General features: G+C 51.8%; 1 protein-coding gene across 2 annotated transcripts in view; it reads right to left on the bottom strand.

Annotated features, from left to right (window-relative positions):
* GOLM1 (golgi membrane protein 1) overlaps positions 1-18137 on the bottom strand; it is a 53225-nt gene that overhangs the window by 20656 nt on the left and 14432 nt on the right. For both annotated transcript variants that reach the window (XM_040963408.1, XM_040963409.1), the window contains exons 3-4: positions 16156-16335; positions 90-144 (exon numbers count right to left, since the gene is read on the bottom strand). In XM_040963408.1, coding sequence (XP_040819342.1) covers positions 90-144; positions 16156-16335 — 235 coding nt within the window. The remainder of the gene's footprint in view (positions 1-89; positions 145-16155; positions 16336-18137) is intronic.

The raw sequence follows: 18137 nt of genomic DNA, 5'->3' as shown, positions 1-18137 counted from the left end.
AAAGCATCGTTTTGAGGGCTGAGTCGCCTGGAAAGCCATTCCACCCAGGGAGAACAGCAGGTGCCTGGAGGAGAAGGTCAGGGACTTACCTTGGAGGACTCGGATGACCTTCTCGCCCGAGGTGATGTTATTCACTAACGCGGCCTGTAGAAAAGACAAAAGCACATGAGACTCCTGCACCCTGGTGACTTGACCTCAGCAAGGCACAGAGACTGGCAGAGGGGACGGGTGGCCTGCACAGCAGGTGTCTGCAGCCATGCCTGCTGGAAGGTTCTGCCACTAGGCTGTGACCCAAGGAAGAATCCTCCATTCTCTCCCAGCTTCTGGGCCAGGACTCAAGCATCAACTGCACTCCCACGCTGGGAGCCCAGGGAGCCTCTCCTCCACCAGAGGCCAAATGCTAACTAAGTTTCAGGGTAGCAGAGGGGACAAGGAAAAGGGATTCTGTGATCACCTTGGAGAAGGGCTCTTGGTGCAGCTGCCTTTCTCTGTTCCTCAGCCCATGGGCTTGGGGTGAGGCAGGGGAGTACAGGTGGGGTGCTTACACATGGGAATAGTCATCAAGGATGGAAGGAAGAAACCCCAGAAAACTCAAGATAATGGGGTCCTAGTGTGATAGTCTAGTGGCTAAATCCTTGCCTTGTAACCATGAGGATCCCGTATGGGCGGTGGTTCATATTCCAGCTGCTCCACTTCCCACCCAGATCCCTGCTTGTGGCCTGGGAAAGCAGTCAAGGACAGCCCAAAGCCTTGGGACCCTGCACCCACGTGGGAGACCTGGAAGAAGCTCGTGGCTCCTCATGAGCTCAGCTCTGGCTGTTGCAGCCACTTGGAGAATGAACCAGTAGATGGAAGATCTCCCTCTTTCCCACTCTGTGTGACTCTGCCTTTTAAAAAGAGCTCAATCTTTAAAAAAAAAAAAAAAAACAAAACATCTGAACTTCAAGATTGATTTCAACTGGCAAATACATACGCTTGTTTTCTGAGGGCAGTGCAACGTAGGTACCACAAGCAGGTAGCAACTACATGGTACTTCTCATTTATAACTTCACTATGAAAATTACAGCATTCTATTATCAGCTCACTGTATGCAGTGGGACAAAGGGCACTGAGAGATCCGTGAATGAGATACAAAGGGATGTCAAGGAAAGAAAAGTGGCTGGGAGCAATGTTCTGTAGTCAGGACTCCAAGCTCCTTGCTGGGGACACACAGCACTCAAACTCCCTGGCCCCAGGGCTTCATCTAAGGAATAGACAGGCATCTCGTGGGGGGATGTTCTGTGCTGTCTCCGTCCCTGCAGAGGTGAAGGGCCACCTTCTAAGCACCAGCAGTACCTATATCTGCAGTCCTCAGGACCACAGAAGTCCCATCCCAGTTTTGTCACCTGTTGGGGATGCAAACACCAGTACGTCAAAATGAAGTCCTTGGAAGCCACTTTCAGCCTGCCTCCTGCCACTGGCTCCCTCCCCTGCTGGCCCCCAAGGTGAGTCATAGGCCCCTCGGCCCCTTTTTCCCAAAGCCCGCCCTCCCACCTTCCCTCATGTGGCAACTGGGATCAGAGCTGGCCAGGAAGACGGTTTATGGCCTTCCTGAGTGGGGGCTGGATGTGGTCTGACTGTGTCACTGATGCTTTTCGTGTGGTAACTCGGAGGGAGGTTAAGAAACCCACAGCTTCGACGCCCACTCCAGCTCCTGACTCTTCTCCCAATGCATGCCCCTAGAAGCAGCAGTGATGGTGCAAGTGCTTGGGTCCCAGGTAGCCACACAGAAGACTTGGCCTGAGTCTGCGCCCCTGACTGCAGCCTGGTCCAATACCTGCTATTCGAAGCTTCTGGAAGTGAGCCAAGGATGTGAACTCCCTGTTGCTCATTCGCTCTCTACATAATCTGTGTCTCAAAAGGGATGACTAGTCAAATTTTTAAAACTATTTTTTTGAAAAATAGATGGTTTACCTTGGACCTTTGAGTTTTTAATGTGAAAGCTCCTGAGTCATAAAAAAAATCATCAGAAAATGTCATGCTCTCTCCAGTTGTAGTTCTAATATTTACTTATTTATTTAAAAAAGAAACAGAAAAATACAGAAGAGAAGGGAGAAGATAGAGAGGAAGACAGACAACTTGTCTTCCATCCAATGGTTCACTCCCAAAGCGACTGGACAGTCAGACCTGGGCCAGGCCACGGCCAGGAAGCAGGAATTCCATTTGGTTCTCTCCAGGTTGAAGAGCCAAGTGCCCGGATCTCCTCCCACTGACCTCCCGGCATGTGCAGGGAACTGCACTGGAGCTGGTGGTTGTTGAACTAGAGCTCCTCTGATGTGGCACGCAAGCTCAGGCTTAACCTGCCATCCCACCTCCTGTCAGCCCGTCTGTGTTTTAGGGGTGCTAGCTGCGACGCTCACGACAGGAAGGAAAATGATCACCTTTCTCCTGCCTCTGCACAGCCAAATCATTTTCTTCCAAGGACATTCTCCATGTCTCTGTGGATGCCAAGCAGCACCCAGGGGCATGAAGGCCCAGACAAGGTCTGCACATCCCCACCCTCTATCACATGAGTCCATGGCATCCCTCTCAGCCTCAACTGTCCCAAATGCCTCTAGGCACCCAGCAGCTCTGCACAAAGCAAGTGCCACCCAGGCAGATGTCATTTCCTTGTGAGCTGGGGTGCATGAACTTTGCTGACATAAGGGACGCAGGCATTTCACACTCAACTCTGAGCAGACGTGGGAAGACAGAGCCACTGGGAAAGCAGAGCTATGCCCTGGTAGAGACCCAGGCAGCAGCACAGCACAGGTGGGCACAATGGGACAAGCATGTGGGGCAAGGAACTGCCCCTGTGAAAGTGCATACCCATGCCCCAGGCCCACCGTGTGCCATGAGGGCATAATGAGATGCAGGTGGTACAAGCAACAGTCAAGACTCACATGGCACAGTAACGTTCAGAGCGCCAACATGCAAAACAATTGTTCAGGAGGCGGGAAGCTGAGAGCTTTGACATTAAAATATATCATAATTGTATTTCTTTGAGAAGCACAGAGCCAGAGACTGCAACCTTCCATCCACTGGTTCACTCCCCACACAGCCTTCTGGTAGAGGCTGGGCCAGGCTGAAGGCAGAAGCCCAAGTCAGGCTGGGTCCACGTGGGCAGCAGGAATCCAAGGACCCGAGCCGTCACTGCTGCCTCTCAGGGATCTACCATCAGCACCGGAGCTGGGATGCCAACCCAGGCACTCCAGTGTGGCTGGTGGCACTCATAACCATAGCACACAGTCTACCCCTAGGCCTATGCTTTAAATCCCAAGTGAAGATCCTGTTCTTAGAGGTTACACAAACCCTATGAGGAACAGCTCCAGGACAGCAGAAAGCAGAAGAAATCACCAAGCTGGGCTATGATCCCTGAGATCCAGCTAACAGCAGAACACAGGGGGACATATGCATGTGTCACCCAGAGTAAGTGGGAGGGAAGGAAGGCCTGTTAGGGGAGCAGCCTTCTGCATGCACGGTGCTAAGTAAAATACACTCTGGTGGGCCCGGCGCGATAGTGTAGTGGTTAAGGTCCTCGCCTTGCACGCCTGGGATCCCATATGGGTGCCGGTTCTAATCCCAGCGACCCCACTTCCCATCCAGCTCCCTGCCTGTGGCCTGGGAAAGCAGTCGAGGATGGCCCAAAGCCTTGGGACCCTGCACCCTCGTGGGAGAACCGGAAGAGCTCTGGACTCCTGGCTTCGGACTGGCTCAGCTCCAGCCGTTGTGGCCACTTAGGGAATGAACCTTCGGACAGAATATCTTCTTGTCTCTCCTCCTCTCTGTGTATCTGCCTTTCCAATAAAAATTTTTTTTAAAGGTTTATTTATTTATTGGAAAGTCAGATATACAGAGAGGAAGAGAGAGAGAGAGGAAGATCTTCCGTCCGATGATTCACTCTCCAAGTGAGCACAACAGCCGATGCTATGCTGATCCAAAGTCAGGATCCAGGAACTTCTTCCTGGTCTCCCACACAGGTGCAGGGTCCCAAAGCTTTGGGCCGTCCTGGACTGCTTTCCCAGGCCACAAGCAGGATGGGAAGTAAAGCTGCTGGGATTAGAACCAGCGCCCATATGGGATCCTGGCACGTTCAAGGCAAGGACTTCAGCCGCTAGGCCACGCTGCCGGGCCCAAAAATAAATAAATCTTTAAAAAAAAAAAAACACACACTCTGGTGCAACACAGGTGGCTCCACATCAGACACCCAGAGCAGTCACTCATAATGAGGAAGCATAGTGGTGGCTGCGGGGCAAAGGAAGGGACAGGGCGATTGTTTAATGGGTACAGAGGCTCACTCCAGCGGGCCACAGACACTGACGGCCCTGCCAGGGTGGATATGTTTCCCTCCAGAGGAGCAACAGAGCCAACTCCAATGACCCCTGGGTGAAGGGGAACAGCCAGCCACACCAACCAAGGTTGAAGTGAAAGCCACCCCTTCTACAGCATGCAGACAGGGAAGCATCTTTCTCAAAGGTTCCAGAAGCCCAGCCCCAGAGCAAGATCACCTGCAGGCACAGGAGATGCACAGCAAACAGGCACTCCCTTCGGACAGCTGCCACCATGCCCAGGGGCCACCTCACACCCACTGTGGTGCAGCACAAGAGATGCTTCTCGCTTCCACGTGATTCACTCACCGGGCGTCTGAAGGCCCACTCATGTCTGCCTGCACAGGCTTGCCTGCGTGTGCTCCTGATGCCAAGTGTCTCACCACTGACCCACCACGGACCCCCTCCTACTTCCCTCACCCCGAGTGGGAGCTAAGGACCAAGTGGAGGGTGGGGGTCAAGCGCCAGCATGGTGACGCCACCTTCCCAGTCCTCCGTCTGCAGTGAAGGTCATGGGCCCAGATGCTGCATGTCTGTCTGCTGTTTCTCCCACAGACTTTCCGATTTTTCCAAAGGAAGTGAATAAAATGAATGACTGTTTCATTACAGAGTTGTCTGGGGGGAGGATAGATACGGTCAGCAAACCCGAGAACCTGTGATCTAGTAAGCCTGAAGCCTTCATAGAAACACTCCCGTGTGGGAGGCGTGTCTCCACCACACTGCCTGACCTGCTTCACCGTGCGTGGTCACCTCTCCTTCGCCATCTGCCACTCAGGTCTACCCACACTCTCCCAGGCTGGCTCTGATACTTACCCCCAGACTCAGTAATTAATCACTCTCTGCTTCTGGTCAAGGGCCAACCGCCAATTTCGCCTCCCCCCAGCCCTGCACCTGCCTCAGACATTCCCCCAGCAGAGCCTTGGCCTGCCTCTCCTACCCCACACCCGAGCACAGTGAAGCCGGTGACGGCTCTCCTGCCTTCCAACTAAGACGGAGCTCCTAGAGACCCTTCAATGGCCTGTGTGCTCCCAACACCAAATTCTGCTTTGAGTCGCCCTGCATGGACTCAGGGACTCCCCACACCTCCTCCCACACCCCACTGAGCAGCTGCAGATGCACCCCACATCCTGGAAGGGGTACAGGTAGCACACGAGTATGACCCCTGGCCCAGGCAGGCCCCTGGTTCCTTCCTGAACAGTGAGGGTACCAGGGCTGCAATCTAACCTCCAAACTCCCTGTGATGTGGATGAAGATTCCAATCCGACATCCTCACCGCACACATGAATGCTGAGCAGCAAGGGCGGTGGGAGGTATGGAACAGACCAGGCAGGGACCGCTCCCCATGGCACTGCCACTGCAGCCCCTGCCCTGTAGAAACAGCCAGTCCCAAGCAGGTGCTCCTGGAGCTGGCCTTGCCACGACTGACCCTTCCCAAGAGCCCACAGGCAGCCAAGGACCTTCATGAAAGCCTTCCTGCGGAGACAGCAAGGTGGCCTCCCCGTCTGCACTGACCTGGAGAGGTGATGGACATAAGCTAGGGCCTCAGCTACTGGGAGCGCGCAGGACAAATGCCAAATAGGAGGACAACACACACAGAGACTCAAGGGCAGCCAGCAGACACTGCTCTACAACCCGGGGTTCCTCTGGCAGGCACAGGATTTGAGATGGTCTGGAAAAATCAGCCCTCCAGAAGAAAATGCACTGCAGCTGGCCTGGACAGCAGGAACTGGAGTGACCCGAGAACTCTGTGAGAAGACAGGGTCCTGCAGCTTGTGACAAGGGAGGGCCCGGAGGGACCCCAGCCCCTTGGACTGAGTCTCCAGACTCGCAAGGTGTTCGTGTGTATGCAGGCCTGGGACCCTTCAGGAGCAGTACCAAGGACAGCTCTGCGAGCCAAGACCACGCACGGACACAGGCCCTGCACTGTGGGCTCTCCCGCCTCCGCCAAGCCATGGTTCATGGAGGAGAGCACACAGGACGTTCTTATACCACTCACCTCCCCTATGCTTCTCAATGCCTCTTCGTGACCCAAACTTCTGTGCCAAGCAGGTAGCTGAGAGCTCACTGAAACCACCTGCCATGCTTGAGGCTACCAGTGTCACAAGGAGGGGGTTGAGGGAGGTGATGGGGTGCAGCCTCCCCCCCCCATGGGAAGCCTGGGGGCACTGTAAAAGACCTCACAGACCTCCCTGCTCCTGATCCCCACCCCTGCCCCGAGAGCCTCTAGTAAAAGACAGCTGCCAGGTGCAGGGTGACCGCCTGACCTCTTCCTTTCCGAGGTCTCTGTTAACCAGTTGCCTCCAATCAGGCACCATATTTCCATCACAAAGGAAATGAGACTCCAGCAATTTTCATGGTACTGCTGCCACATTCATTTACATGTTCTAACAAATGAGTGACAGTATACATGCTACAGTGGATGCACAGCTGCAAAGAAATAAGTTGGAGAAGACATCAAATTCACTGCCCAAATACCCACAACAGTCATGTTGGGCTGGGAACTCAGTGCAGTTCACCCACATAGGTGGCAGGGACCCCAGCACGCGAGCCATCACCTGCCGCCTCCCAGTGTATGCACAAGCAGGACGCTGGCACTGAGAGAGCAGCCAGGACTGGAATGCAGGCACTCTGGTACGGAACTGAGGTATCCAACCAGCGTCTTATCCACCAGGCTGAAGGCACCTGGTGTGCAGAGGTTGGCTATAGCCGCCCTAGAAAAGCAGCAGCCCCCCCACCTCTGCCCCACAGCTGTACAGAAGCTATGCATGCACGCAGACAGCAGAAAAGCAACTGTGAGTGTTGCGGTACTGGCGCTGGTCTAAGTCTCAGGTGGCAGCAGCACCGCCTGCCAGCCCCACAAGTGAAGGAACCACACACGACCCTAACCCAGCCTCGAGCAGCCTGAGTGATGCAGTGTGGGGTAGAAACATGTTCCCTGCACCCTCTAAGACGGTGCACATGCTGCTTATCGGGGTTTACACCACTACGTAGTGTGCCCTGATATGCACAAAGAGCGTCAAAGTTCATGGAAAATGTCAAGTTTGTGCAATAAATAATCTGAACCCCTCTATTTTTCCTAACACGCATTTCCTACTACAAATTTTTGGAAGACCCCTGGGACATCAAGCAAGTCTGTTTCCCTGAACCAAAGCAGCTTTTTACATCCAAAATCAGTCACTTTGGCCAGTCTGGTTGCAAGGCTCCCCTCTACAGACACACACAATGGACCCTCCGGTCAGTATACTCCCAGCTTTCTTTGAGGTGGCTGCCTTAACTGAGGTCAGAACATATAGTAAGCCAAGAACTTCTGGTTTGTTTTTCAAAGTCATGTACAAAAACTAGTTCAAACACATTTCATTTTAAACTTGTACTGGGCCCAGCACAGTAGCTTAGCGGGCTAAGGTCCTTTGGGCCCGGTGGCATGGCCTAGCAGCTAAAGTCCTTGCCTTGGAAGAGCCGGGATCCCATATGGTCACGGGTTCTAATCCTGGCAGCTCCACTTCCCATCCAGCTCCCTGCTTGTGTCTGGGAAAGCAGTTGAGGACGGCCCAAATCCTTGGGACCCTGCACCCATGTAGGAGACCTGGAGGAGGTTCCTGGCTCCTGGCTTCAGATTGGCTTGGCACCAGCCATTGTGGTCACTATTTTGGGAGTGAATCATCCTCTCTCTCTCCTCTCTGTGTATCTGACTTTGCAATAAAAATAAATTTAAAAAAAAAGAAAAACTTGTATTGTACATTTATGGCACAGTTACTTATCAGAGAGACAAAATTGATCTTCCATCTAATGGTTCACTCCCCCAAATGGCCACGATACCAAGGCTGTGCCAGGCTAAAAGCAGGAGGCTGGAGGCTCACCCAGGCCTCCCACATGGGTATAGGGAACCAAACACCTGGGCCATTTTCTGGTGCTTCCTCAGCTATCAGCATGGAGGTGGATCAGAAGCAGCCAGGTCTTCAATCAATGCCCATATGGGATGTTGTAATGTCGGCACCAGTATTTTTACTTAAGAAAAAAAAAAAAAGGTGGCAGTATGTATGCTAGGTGAAGTGCTGGTTCCTCTCCTGTATTCCAGCTTCCAGCCAACACACACACTGGGATGAGCTGATAGTTCAAGTCCTGGCATTCTGGACTTAATTTGAGATTACGAGACCAGAGTTGCATTCCTGGCTCTGGCCTGGCCATGCCATAGTCACACAGACACCTCGCGAGTGAATCAACGGTTCTCTCTAAACAAACAAAAAAGTTGTTTTAATGAGTGCAATGTTCTCATTGGCTAATTCTAAGTGACAGAATTCAGGCGATTTGTCTTTTTTGTATTTTTACAATTATCTGCAATAACAATATTCTACTAAGGAAAGGACAACTTCCGAACAATACTTCACATACAATCTTTTTCCTTTCCAAAGCTTACTACTGCCTCCTATAAACAGCACAGGAAGTGACTGTACAAGTTTCCACTGACTTATATAAATACACATGGACTTGCAAAACTGTATTTACGCATTAACCCATGCTAACCACATGTACTGCAGTAACTGCTCACGGTGGCAGAACAGGAGAACGGGAGAACGGCGCTCACGCCCCAGCCAGCTGAAGCCTCATGGGAACAGTCTACAACCTTCAGAGGCAGCCTTAATCCAAAACTCGGAAAACTCAAAACACTCCAAAACCTGAAAACATCTCAGCACCACCAGCCTCATGCTGGAAACAATTCCATATTCTGAAGACAGTTTTGAATTTCAGATTTTTGAATTAGAGCTGTTCTACCAAGTAAGATCTATACAAATATTCCAAAACCTCCAAAAACTGAAATCAGAGACATTTCTGATTCCCAGCATTCCAGACAAGGGATGTTAAACTCTCCCATCGAAGGGCCAGTGGGCAAGGTCTGAGTCAAACCATCACTGAACTAATAAGGCAAGGCCTCGTGCCAGGGCTCTCCCTCCAGCAAAGGGCCAGCCGTGGCCGTGAACTCCACCACGTGGGCAGCAGTGATGGGGGGTTGGCAAGGCTATCTGTCCCCACCATCACTGAACCAACCAATGAGGCAAGGCCCCAGGCCACGGTTCTTCCTGCAGCCAAGGGCCAGCCGTGGCCGTGAACTCCACCTCATGGGCAGCAGTGTCAGGGAGGGCCAGCGAGGACACTGTCCCCAAACTTCTGCCTCCTGGTGGCCTTTCCAGCCAGCTACCTGGAGCCTGTCTTACCCTCCACATGGCATCACCCACAGAAGTGCCATCCCTCAACCCTCTCTGAAGCCCTCCTTAGCCTCTGAGATGCAAAACATTTTTAAAAAGACTACGATGACTGGAGCTAACACTGACCTTCTACACAAAACCTGTTTCTGTTTAAAATTGTTCTCTAAGCACCTGAAGGATACGCCCCTTCCTCCGACACAGTACAAACTGACGAGGGCACGGGCTCGTTGCTCCGTTAAGTACTGCGAGACTGAGAACTCCACTGACTTGCCTGGACTGCTCCTAACACCAAGCTCAGACCCAGAAGAGCTAAATGATCACGTATGTAATTGACAGAACAAATTAAAAACAAAAACAGCTGCACGCAGAGGCTGGTGGTCTGCAGGGCAGCAAGCAGTAGAGTGACAGCCGAGGGCAGGCGTCCCTGGGAGCTAACAGGACCAATGCACTCACCACTTACAACCCAGCAATTCAAGCCCTACCTTTACCCTTACGTATTTCAAAGTCTCTGACCCTTCATCCACCAGGAAATTTTATTCTGTGACTCAATACCAGCATGTGTCCTATGTATTTGTTTACTTTTGAACATAGAGACTGTTACGCTGGGAAGGAGGATCTGGCCTGCCGTATAAGTGACCTGCTAGGAAACCTGCATTGCACACCACGGCACCTGCTCCCCATCCCAGCTCTGGCTGGCGATTTCAGCTTCCCACACAGATGCCGGGAGGCTGCAGTGACGGCCTAAGCTCCTCCTAGTCCACGAACCAGGAGGCTGAGCTCCCGACTTCCAGCTCCAGTGCGGCCATCTGGGGACTGAACCAGAAGGTGGGAACTTGTGCATGTGGTCTCAAATACACATAGGAAGAATTTGAAATAACTCCTACAATAGTTTGACAAAACAATGCCTACCATGAGGAATCACATTAATGTTCTTTTAAATGTATGAACCATAACCCACCCCCATCATTATGCACAGCTCACCAAAGCGCTCCAAACTGTAGGAGGAGCCACAGCGGGTTCCAAGGAATGAGGTGCAGCATGCCCAAGGAAATTTCCTGAGCAGAGAGTAACTAGACACCACTTGCAATCCTATCCATCAGCAGGGGTGGGGGCATGCACAGTGGGGGAAGAGGGGAAAGGAGGAGCCCAGGTCAACACACACCTCCAACACATCAGTCAGAGGAGGACAGCTGAACTCCACATGGACATTAGAAACCTGGACAAAGGGCCCGGTGCTATAGCCTAGTGGCTAAATGCTCGCTTTGAACACGTCGGATCCCATATGGGTGCCGGTTCATGTCCCAGATGCTGCATTTCCTTCCAGGTCCCTGCTTGCAGTCTGGGAAAGCAGTAGAGGATAGCCCAAAGCCTTAGGACCTGCACCCATGTGGGGGACCTGGAAGAAGCTCCTGGCTCCTGGCTTCAGATCGGCTCAGCTCCGGTCATTACATCCACTTAGGGAATGAGACAGCAGATGGAAGATCTTTCTGTCTCTCCTTGTTTCTCTGTAAATCTGCCTTTCCAATTAAAAATAAATTAACCTTTTAAAAAATAATAAACCTGGAAAGGGGCGTATTGGTATCGGCCATGCATGGTACAAGGCTGAAGCCGGAAATCAGAAGGTGAATCGTTAAAATCCATAATAGAGGCTGTAGCCGCAGGAGGGGAAGAACAGACCGAGACAGACATGCAGAGGGTCTCAATGTCTGCAGATTCCTGTCTGTTTTTTTATTATTATTTTTACTGGGGAAGCAGATATACCGAGAGGAAGAGAGACAGAGAAGATGTTCTTCTGTCCAATGATTCACTCCCCAAGTGACCGCAACGGCCGATGCTATGCGGATCTGAAGCCAGGATCCAGGAACTTCTTCCTGGTCTCCCACATGGGTGCAGGGTCCCAAAGCTTTGGGCCGTCCTCAACTGCTTTCCCAGGCCACAGGCAGGGAGCTGGATGGGAAGTGGGGCTGCCGGGATTAGAACCAGCGCCCATATGGGATCCCGGCGCATTCAATGTGAGGACTTTTAACCACTATGCTACCTTACCAGGCCCAGATTCCTGCCTTAAATACCACCCTCGGAGGGGTCCTGCCCTGCGCTCTTTCTGCGTGCCTGCGGACTTCCTGCGATCACTGTCTACATCACCAAGACACAGCTGGGGAGAAGCTGGGATTTGTCCCACCAGCAGGTAAACAGGAAGTCACAGGAATAGACTACCGGCCTATCAGGTAGCGCCCAGTGGACCCACGGGGAGAAGTGACTGGTGGAGAACTGTATGTAAGCAGCCCGTTTTCGGCAATAAACCCTTCTTTTTCGTTCATCTCTCCTTTCTTGTTCGTGTGTGTGTGCGCGCGCGCGCGCGCGCCAGCCACGGTAGCAGTTCCAGGCCCTCAAGATTCCTCGTCATTTTAGTGTCGCCACAGGACAGCGACAGCTGTCTTTGAAAAACAAGGCATAACTCTATTACTTGTAACAAATTGACTGAATTGTGTTTAAACAAATGATTTTAAATCCCAACCCTTTACTTTTTAAATCCTTCCCTGGAGGATGGGTGGACCACCCAGCCTGACGGCAACAGCGCTGAGAATGAACGCACTTGTACAAGGCACCTGACGGCAGCGGGCAGCCTCCCGGCCCCTTCACTGCGGCACTGTGCTCCGAGAACAGGACTTTGCTCCCCAATTCATAGACGTTTAAGCCTCAAAGTCATAAACAAATGGCACTAAAAGGGTGGAGACCCATCTGGCAGCTGTGCTCGGAAGGTGAGTCAAGGGCGAGGCCATGAGTCGTTAGAGCCGTGTCCCCGTGGAAGGTCCTTCGCAGAGCAGAGCTGGGTCCAGCCGTGCTCGGCTTCCGGCGTTGTGTGGCCAGCCACGCCCTGTGTCACGGTAAGCCCACAGAAACATGAACTAAGGTAGGCTTCCGGCCCTCCTAAGTAGCCCGTCTCAAGTATTTAAGGAGACAAAAAGCTCTGGAACAGTGCGTGTTTCATCTTTTGTAATACACGTGTTACAATTTATATGCACACATATATATTCTGGGGCAGTTGTCTGGCTTAGCAGTCAAGAGCCACTTGGGAGATCCATGTAGGTCCTTGAAACCTGTGTGGGAGATCCAACTGAAGCTGCTAGCTTCTTGTCCAGCTCTGGCTATGCTGGCCACTTGGGGAAGAGGGCTGAGACACTATATGAAAACCTGTCTCCTCCTATCCCCACTGCCTCCCCGCCTTTCAAATAAATACAGGAAGCCTTGAAAAAAGTATCTGGTAGACCAGAGTGCTAAAAAGCAAGAAAAACAAAACAGGCAAACAACACACACACACACACCTGCACTACCATCTCAGTAGGGCGTAAAACCATATAGCAGCCCGAGGCTTGGGGTAACAGACAATTCTTTCTCAGAAATCGTGAGGTAAGCTTTAGAAGGACACATGGAGGTGGGGGACAGGCAGAAAGGGACACACAGCAGTCTTTCTCGTTTCCTGTACACAGGAGAAACTTAGAGCACCTGGAAGACACTAAACCAGCTTGATGTCCTTCCCCCCCATGCCCACTCAGTGCCAGTTGGCAGGCCACCCAGCTGTTCTCCCCAGGATGCCCTCTGCCCGCCCCCAACAACCCCCACTGCCAATCTCCTTCCGGACCGTGAGCATCTGCAGGCCAGGAACATCTGTACATCCTGCAAGTCCAAAATGGAATTTCCTGCAAACTCAATTCTTTGACAGTAAGCTCCACTTCTTTCCAAACAACTGCAATTTCTGAAGAGACGCTGTGTGCCTGCCCTGGGACAAAAGAGCCAGGACCTGTGGCTTTCAGTCAAAGGGGACCTGGTGAGCACAAGCAGCAACCCCCAGTGAACAAATAAAGACCGATGTTACCGCAACAACACCAAGATGAGAAAAACACGCAAGGAAGAGGTATGAGTTCGCGAACTGCGTAGAGGATTCCACACGTGAAGAACAATGCTTCTTGCGTTTACAGTTAGGAAAGTCTGAAGCCCTGCCTAGAAATGACTTATTTCTAAGTGAAATGCCAGACACCGGTTCACCCTGAAACACCCACATCTGAGAGACCAGGATAAAGCATCACACAGACGGAGGTGCGAGCATCAGAACAGGCCACACCCTTCCAGGCAGTGGGCGGCCAGGAGTCTGCTGCACTTGAACACAGCAGCGGCTCACACCATTATACAGCCCAGCAAACAGAAAGGTCAAGTCACACGTGCCTCAGAGAAAGACATGCAAGGCTCAAATATTTTAATGAGCAGCAAAACCTTATTCATCAATATTAGACCCAACATGATGTGTCAACTGGTTAATTTTCCACCTTATAAGAACAGTACTGAGATCCCATATGGTGCCAGTTTGTGTCCCGGCAGCTCCACTTCCCATCCAGCTCCCTGCTTGTGGCCTGGGAAAGCAGAAAACAGCTCAAAGCCTTGGGACCCTGCACCCGTGTGGGAACCCTGGCTTTGGATCGGCTCAGCTCCAGCCATTGTGACCACTTGGGGAGGGAACCAGCACACAGAACATCTTTCTGTCCATCTCTCCTTCTCTCTATAAATCTGCCTTTCCAAAATAAATTAATAAATAAATCATCTTTTAAAAATAAAATAAAAGTCAATACCCCTGGGCGGGTTATGTGACCTAGCGGTTAAGATGCTGGTTGACATATCTCAACCTTGTGTCACAGCTCCAGGTCTGAGTCCCAGCTTCAGCTCCTAGCTCCAGCTCATGCCTGTCCTGGGAGGAAGCAGCTGATGACTTGAGAACCTGGGTCCGAGCCACCCACACAGGAGACCTGAGCTGAGTTCCCAGCACCAGTTTTGGCCTGGCCCATCCCCAGTCACCTGAGGCACTTGGAGAGGAAGCAAATACATAGGATCTCTGTGGGCTGTGGTATTTCTCTCTTCCTTCCTCTCTCTCGTGGCTCTCAAATTAAAAAGGGAAAAAAAAAGCCATCTCTCTCGAGGTCTCTATACTGCTGGAATCATGCTGAAGTTTGCACCTCCTCTTCTCCATGAAGACACAAATGCTACTCCCTCTGAGAGACCGGCACCTAGCACAGGCCCAGCCCAGAGCTGGTAGTTAACGTGTGTGTGTGTGTGTGTGTGTGTATGTGGTGTGTATGCGGTGTGTGTGTGTGTATGTGGTGTGTGTGGTGTGTGTGTGTGTTGTGTGTGTGGTGTGTGTGTGTGGTGTGTGTGTGTGTGTGTGTGTGTGGTGTGTGTGTGTGGTGTGTGTGTGTGGTGTGTGTGTGTGTGTGTGTGTGTGTGTGTGTGTGTGTGTGTGTGTGTGTAGAAGGGAAGCCACCAAGGGAATGAATTTTTTAAGTGCCTAAGCATCTCAGTTTTTACTCCAAGTTCTTACCCATACAGAGATTAGAATTTTAAAGCATTGCAGGATTCATAAGTAAAACTACCACCTGTAATGCCAGAACCCTATATGGGCATGGTTTTGTGACCTGGTTGTTCCCTGTCCAGTGCAGCCCCTGCCAACAGTCTGAAAAGCAGAGGAAGATAGGCCAAGTATCTGGGCCCTGGCGACCTACTGAAGCTCCTGGTTCTTGAACATCGTACATCAGCCCTGGCTGTTGTAGCCATCTGGGAGTGACTCAACTGGTAAAAAGTGTCTCTCTCCTTCCATCATGCCTGGAGTGGCAAGATCAGCAGTGATTCAGAACTGCTGAGCTATCACAACCTCTCGAGCAGGACCCTCGGAGCATGCCCCACAGCGGGGACCTGGGGTGCTGTCAGGTGACTGTCCATCCTAGGGTGCAGAGGCGGTTGGGAGGCTGAGTGTGGTTTCTCCTCTTACCTTCCCTCTTCCCTCAGATACAGGAAGGAAAAAAAGAGAATGGAAATAATGGTCTCAGCCACCTTCCTGTAGCCCATGGCCCTTATCTCCCTAATCATGTAAAAAGCATCAAAATAAGCATTTTTTTAAAACGTGTCTCTCTCCATCTCTCCCTTTCTCTCTGTAACTCTGCCTTTCAAATATATAAATCTCAAGAAAATAAAATTTAGCCTGATTAAGACAAACATTTAAAAATTAAATGCAGTGCACCAATCAGAGCAGGATTTAGTTCAGAGAAAGTGAATGTACATTCACAGGTCCGCGCAGGAGGCCGAGCTGCATCTGAGGAGAGCACAGGGACACACAGAATCCAGGAGCCCAACAGGCAGCTGCGCAGCTCCCGCGGGTGCCAGGCCCTTTTATGAAGGACAGAGTGGTGCCCTCACTGCACTGACAAATGGGGTGGTGTTTGTTGTCAGGCCTCCACATGGAGTGTGTCACACAGCACAGTGTCCTCTCCTCCTGCCCGGTCCTGGGTGGACACAGATGCATCATGGGAAAGGGTCATGGTGGACTGACGGGTAAGGACGGCACAGAAGCTGACCCCAGCTCATGCAGCCCACCCAACCTTCTTGTCGATCAGATCCAGTGCCACTTTTGTGCGTTTACATCTCTCTCACATAACTGCCACGGCACAGGGTGTGGTCACAAGCCTCACCGGGGAGCCAGGCCCACACTGGGGCAGAGAGACAGGTGCAGCCAGGTCAGCTGCCACCCCCGGGATGCACCACGGAGTGTGGAAGGGCAGGGGCCTTGCCTTTTCATCCTGGCACATCTTGCTGATGCTCTCCAGCTGGAAGTTGTGGCTCGACTGGATCTTGTCCAGCTGCCCCCGCTGCTTCTCCAGCTCCCCCTGGAACTCGTTCTTCTTCAGCTCCACGGCGCCTCGCTCTGCGGCTGCTCTGCGCACCCTGCCTTCCAGCTCCAGGATCCGCGTCTGCAAGGACAGCACAGCATGAAGGCACATGCCACATGAGCCCTGGGGCAAACACCTGGGCTCCCCCCACGGATGCTTGCCTTGCGTGACCCACTCCGCCTGTTTCCAAAGTGCCACATGCCAAGTCAGGAGCTACAACACGCTTCTCTAGCAGAAAAACACCCTTGAGCCTGTTGTGTCTTCACTGTAGAAAGGAAGCAGCACCACGCCCTTTCCGTGGCTTGGCAAAGCTTCAAGGAGAAATGTGCACAGAATGCCACGTGTACTGCCTGGCTTGAGCTGCTGCTCCAACACTCTCTCGTGATGACAAGGAACTTGACTCCTTCACCAGGCAAACTTGGTGAAAACAGGTGTCACTCTCCATTCCCAACGCCAAGAACACAGGCTGCCGAGAACACAGGGTGCTAATGGCATCTCAGGCGGAAGAGCCAAGCCTCAGAGCCACGGCAGTGCTCACAACTTCTGTGCGTGCCAGCTGCCTACCTATCAAATGAATAAAGGCTAATGCCAACTACACAGTTTGTGTACAAAAGGCAGTGCTTTGTGTAAAGTGCTGAAACTGAGCCTGGTGCAGTAGGCTAATGGCTAAAGTCCTTGCCTTGCATGCGCTGGGATCCTATGTGTCCCGACTGTTCCATTTCCCACCCAGCTCCCTGCAGTCAAGGATGACCCAAAAGCCTTGGGACCCTACACCTGCATGGGAGACCCAGAAAAGGATCCTGCTTCCTGGCTTCGGATTGGCTCAGCTCTGAATGTTGCTGCCACTTGGGGAGTGAAACAGCAGATGGAAGATCTTTGACTCTTGTTTCTGTGAATCTGACTTCATAAAAACAAATTAAAAAATGAAGTGCTGAAATCAAAGCCCCATAACGTAGAAGCAGGTCCAACCCCTTGTCTCCCTTAGCCCAAGGTGTCCCTGCCTGTCCTCTGTCAAAAGGAATTCAATGACTAAGGTGGTGATCCTTAAGCTGGCCCTATGGAGTTTGAATCAGCAGACTAGAAGTTATCCATTTTTCTAATAGATAAGAATCTTAATGGCCAGTAGTCTCCATGAGGTTTGTTTAGAGGAATTCCAAGTCCTGGCAGAATGTAGCTGCCTCTTACATATAACCCCTAGACCACCTGGCGCCCACTTGGCCACCATAAATTCCCTAAAGACTATGGCATCACTGACCAAAGGAAGGTCACGAGCATAACTGGCCAACGGGACCCTTGGACATGACCTGATCTCACACCTCTCAGCAGTTGCAATCTGTAAGAACCTTCACCCCTAACTCCTCAGGGAGCCCAGCAATTAAGCGGCAGTTGCCTGGCTCCTTGCTCTGTGCTTTGCATTCAATCCCCTTTCTTCCACTACTCTGATGTCAGTGGCTGGCTTTCTGCACACTGGCTGGGTGAGGGGACCCAGTTTGGAGGTCCTACAGCAATGCTTCCGCCCAGTTTGGGGTGGTGACCAGCAGAAGTGCTGCTTCAGAAAAAGGATTCCGGGGTTGGGGGTTGTGAAGCAGCAGATGAAGCCGCCACTTGTGACACCTTGCAACACCAGTGCCCCAGAGTGGAGCGCTGGCTTGAATCCTGGCTGCTTCACCTTCTATCCAGCTCCCTGCCAGTGTGCCAGGGGAAGGCAGCCCAACACGGTCTCTGCTACACACACAATTCATGGGAGACCCAGTCTGGCTCAGCCTCGGCTGTCGGAACCATTTGAGAAGTGAACCAGTGGGTGAAGGAGCTTTTTCTCTCCCTGTAGCTTTTTCAAATAAACAGAACCAATTTAAAAAAAAAACATACATAAATACATACAT

This window comes from Ochotona curzoniae, unplaced genomic scaffold, assembly GCF_017591425.1.
Source record: "Ochotona curzoniae isolate NIBS_2020 unplaced genomic scaffold, NIBS_Ocur_1.0 scaffold_3208, whole genome shotgun sequence".
NCBI classification, from domain to species: domain Eukaryota; kingdom Metazoa; phylum Chordata; class Mammalia; order Lagomorpha; family Ochotonidae; genus Ochotona; species Ochotona curzoniae.
The sequence above is the reverse complement of the archived record's forward strand: the minus strand, read 5'-3'. Positions and strand labels throughout refer to the sequence as shown.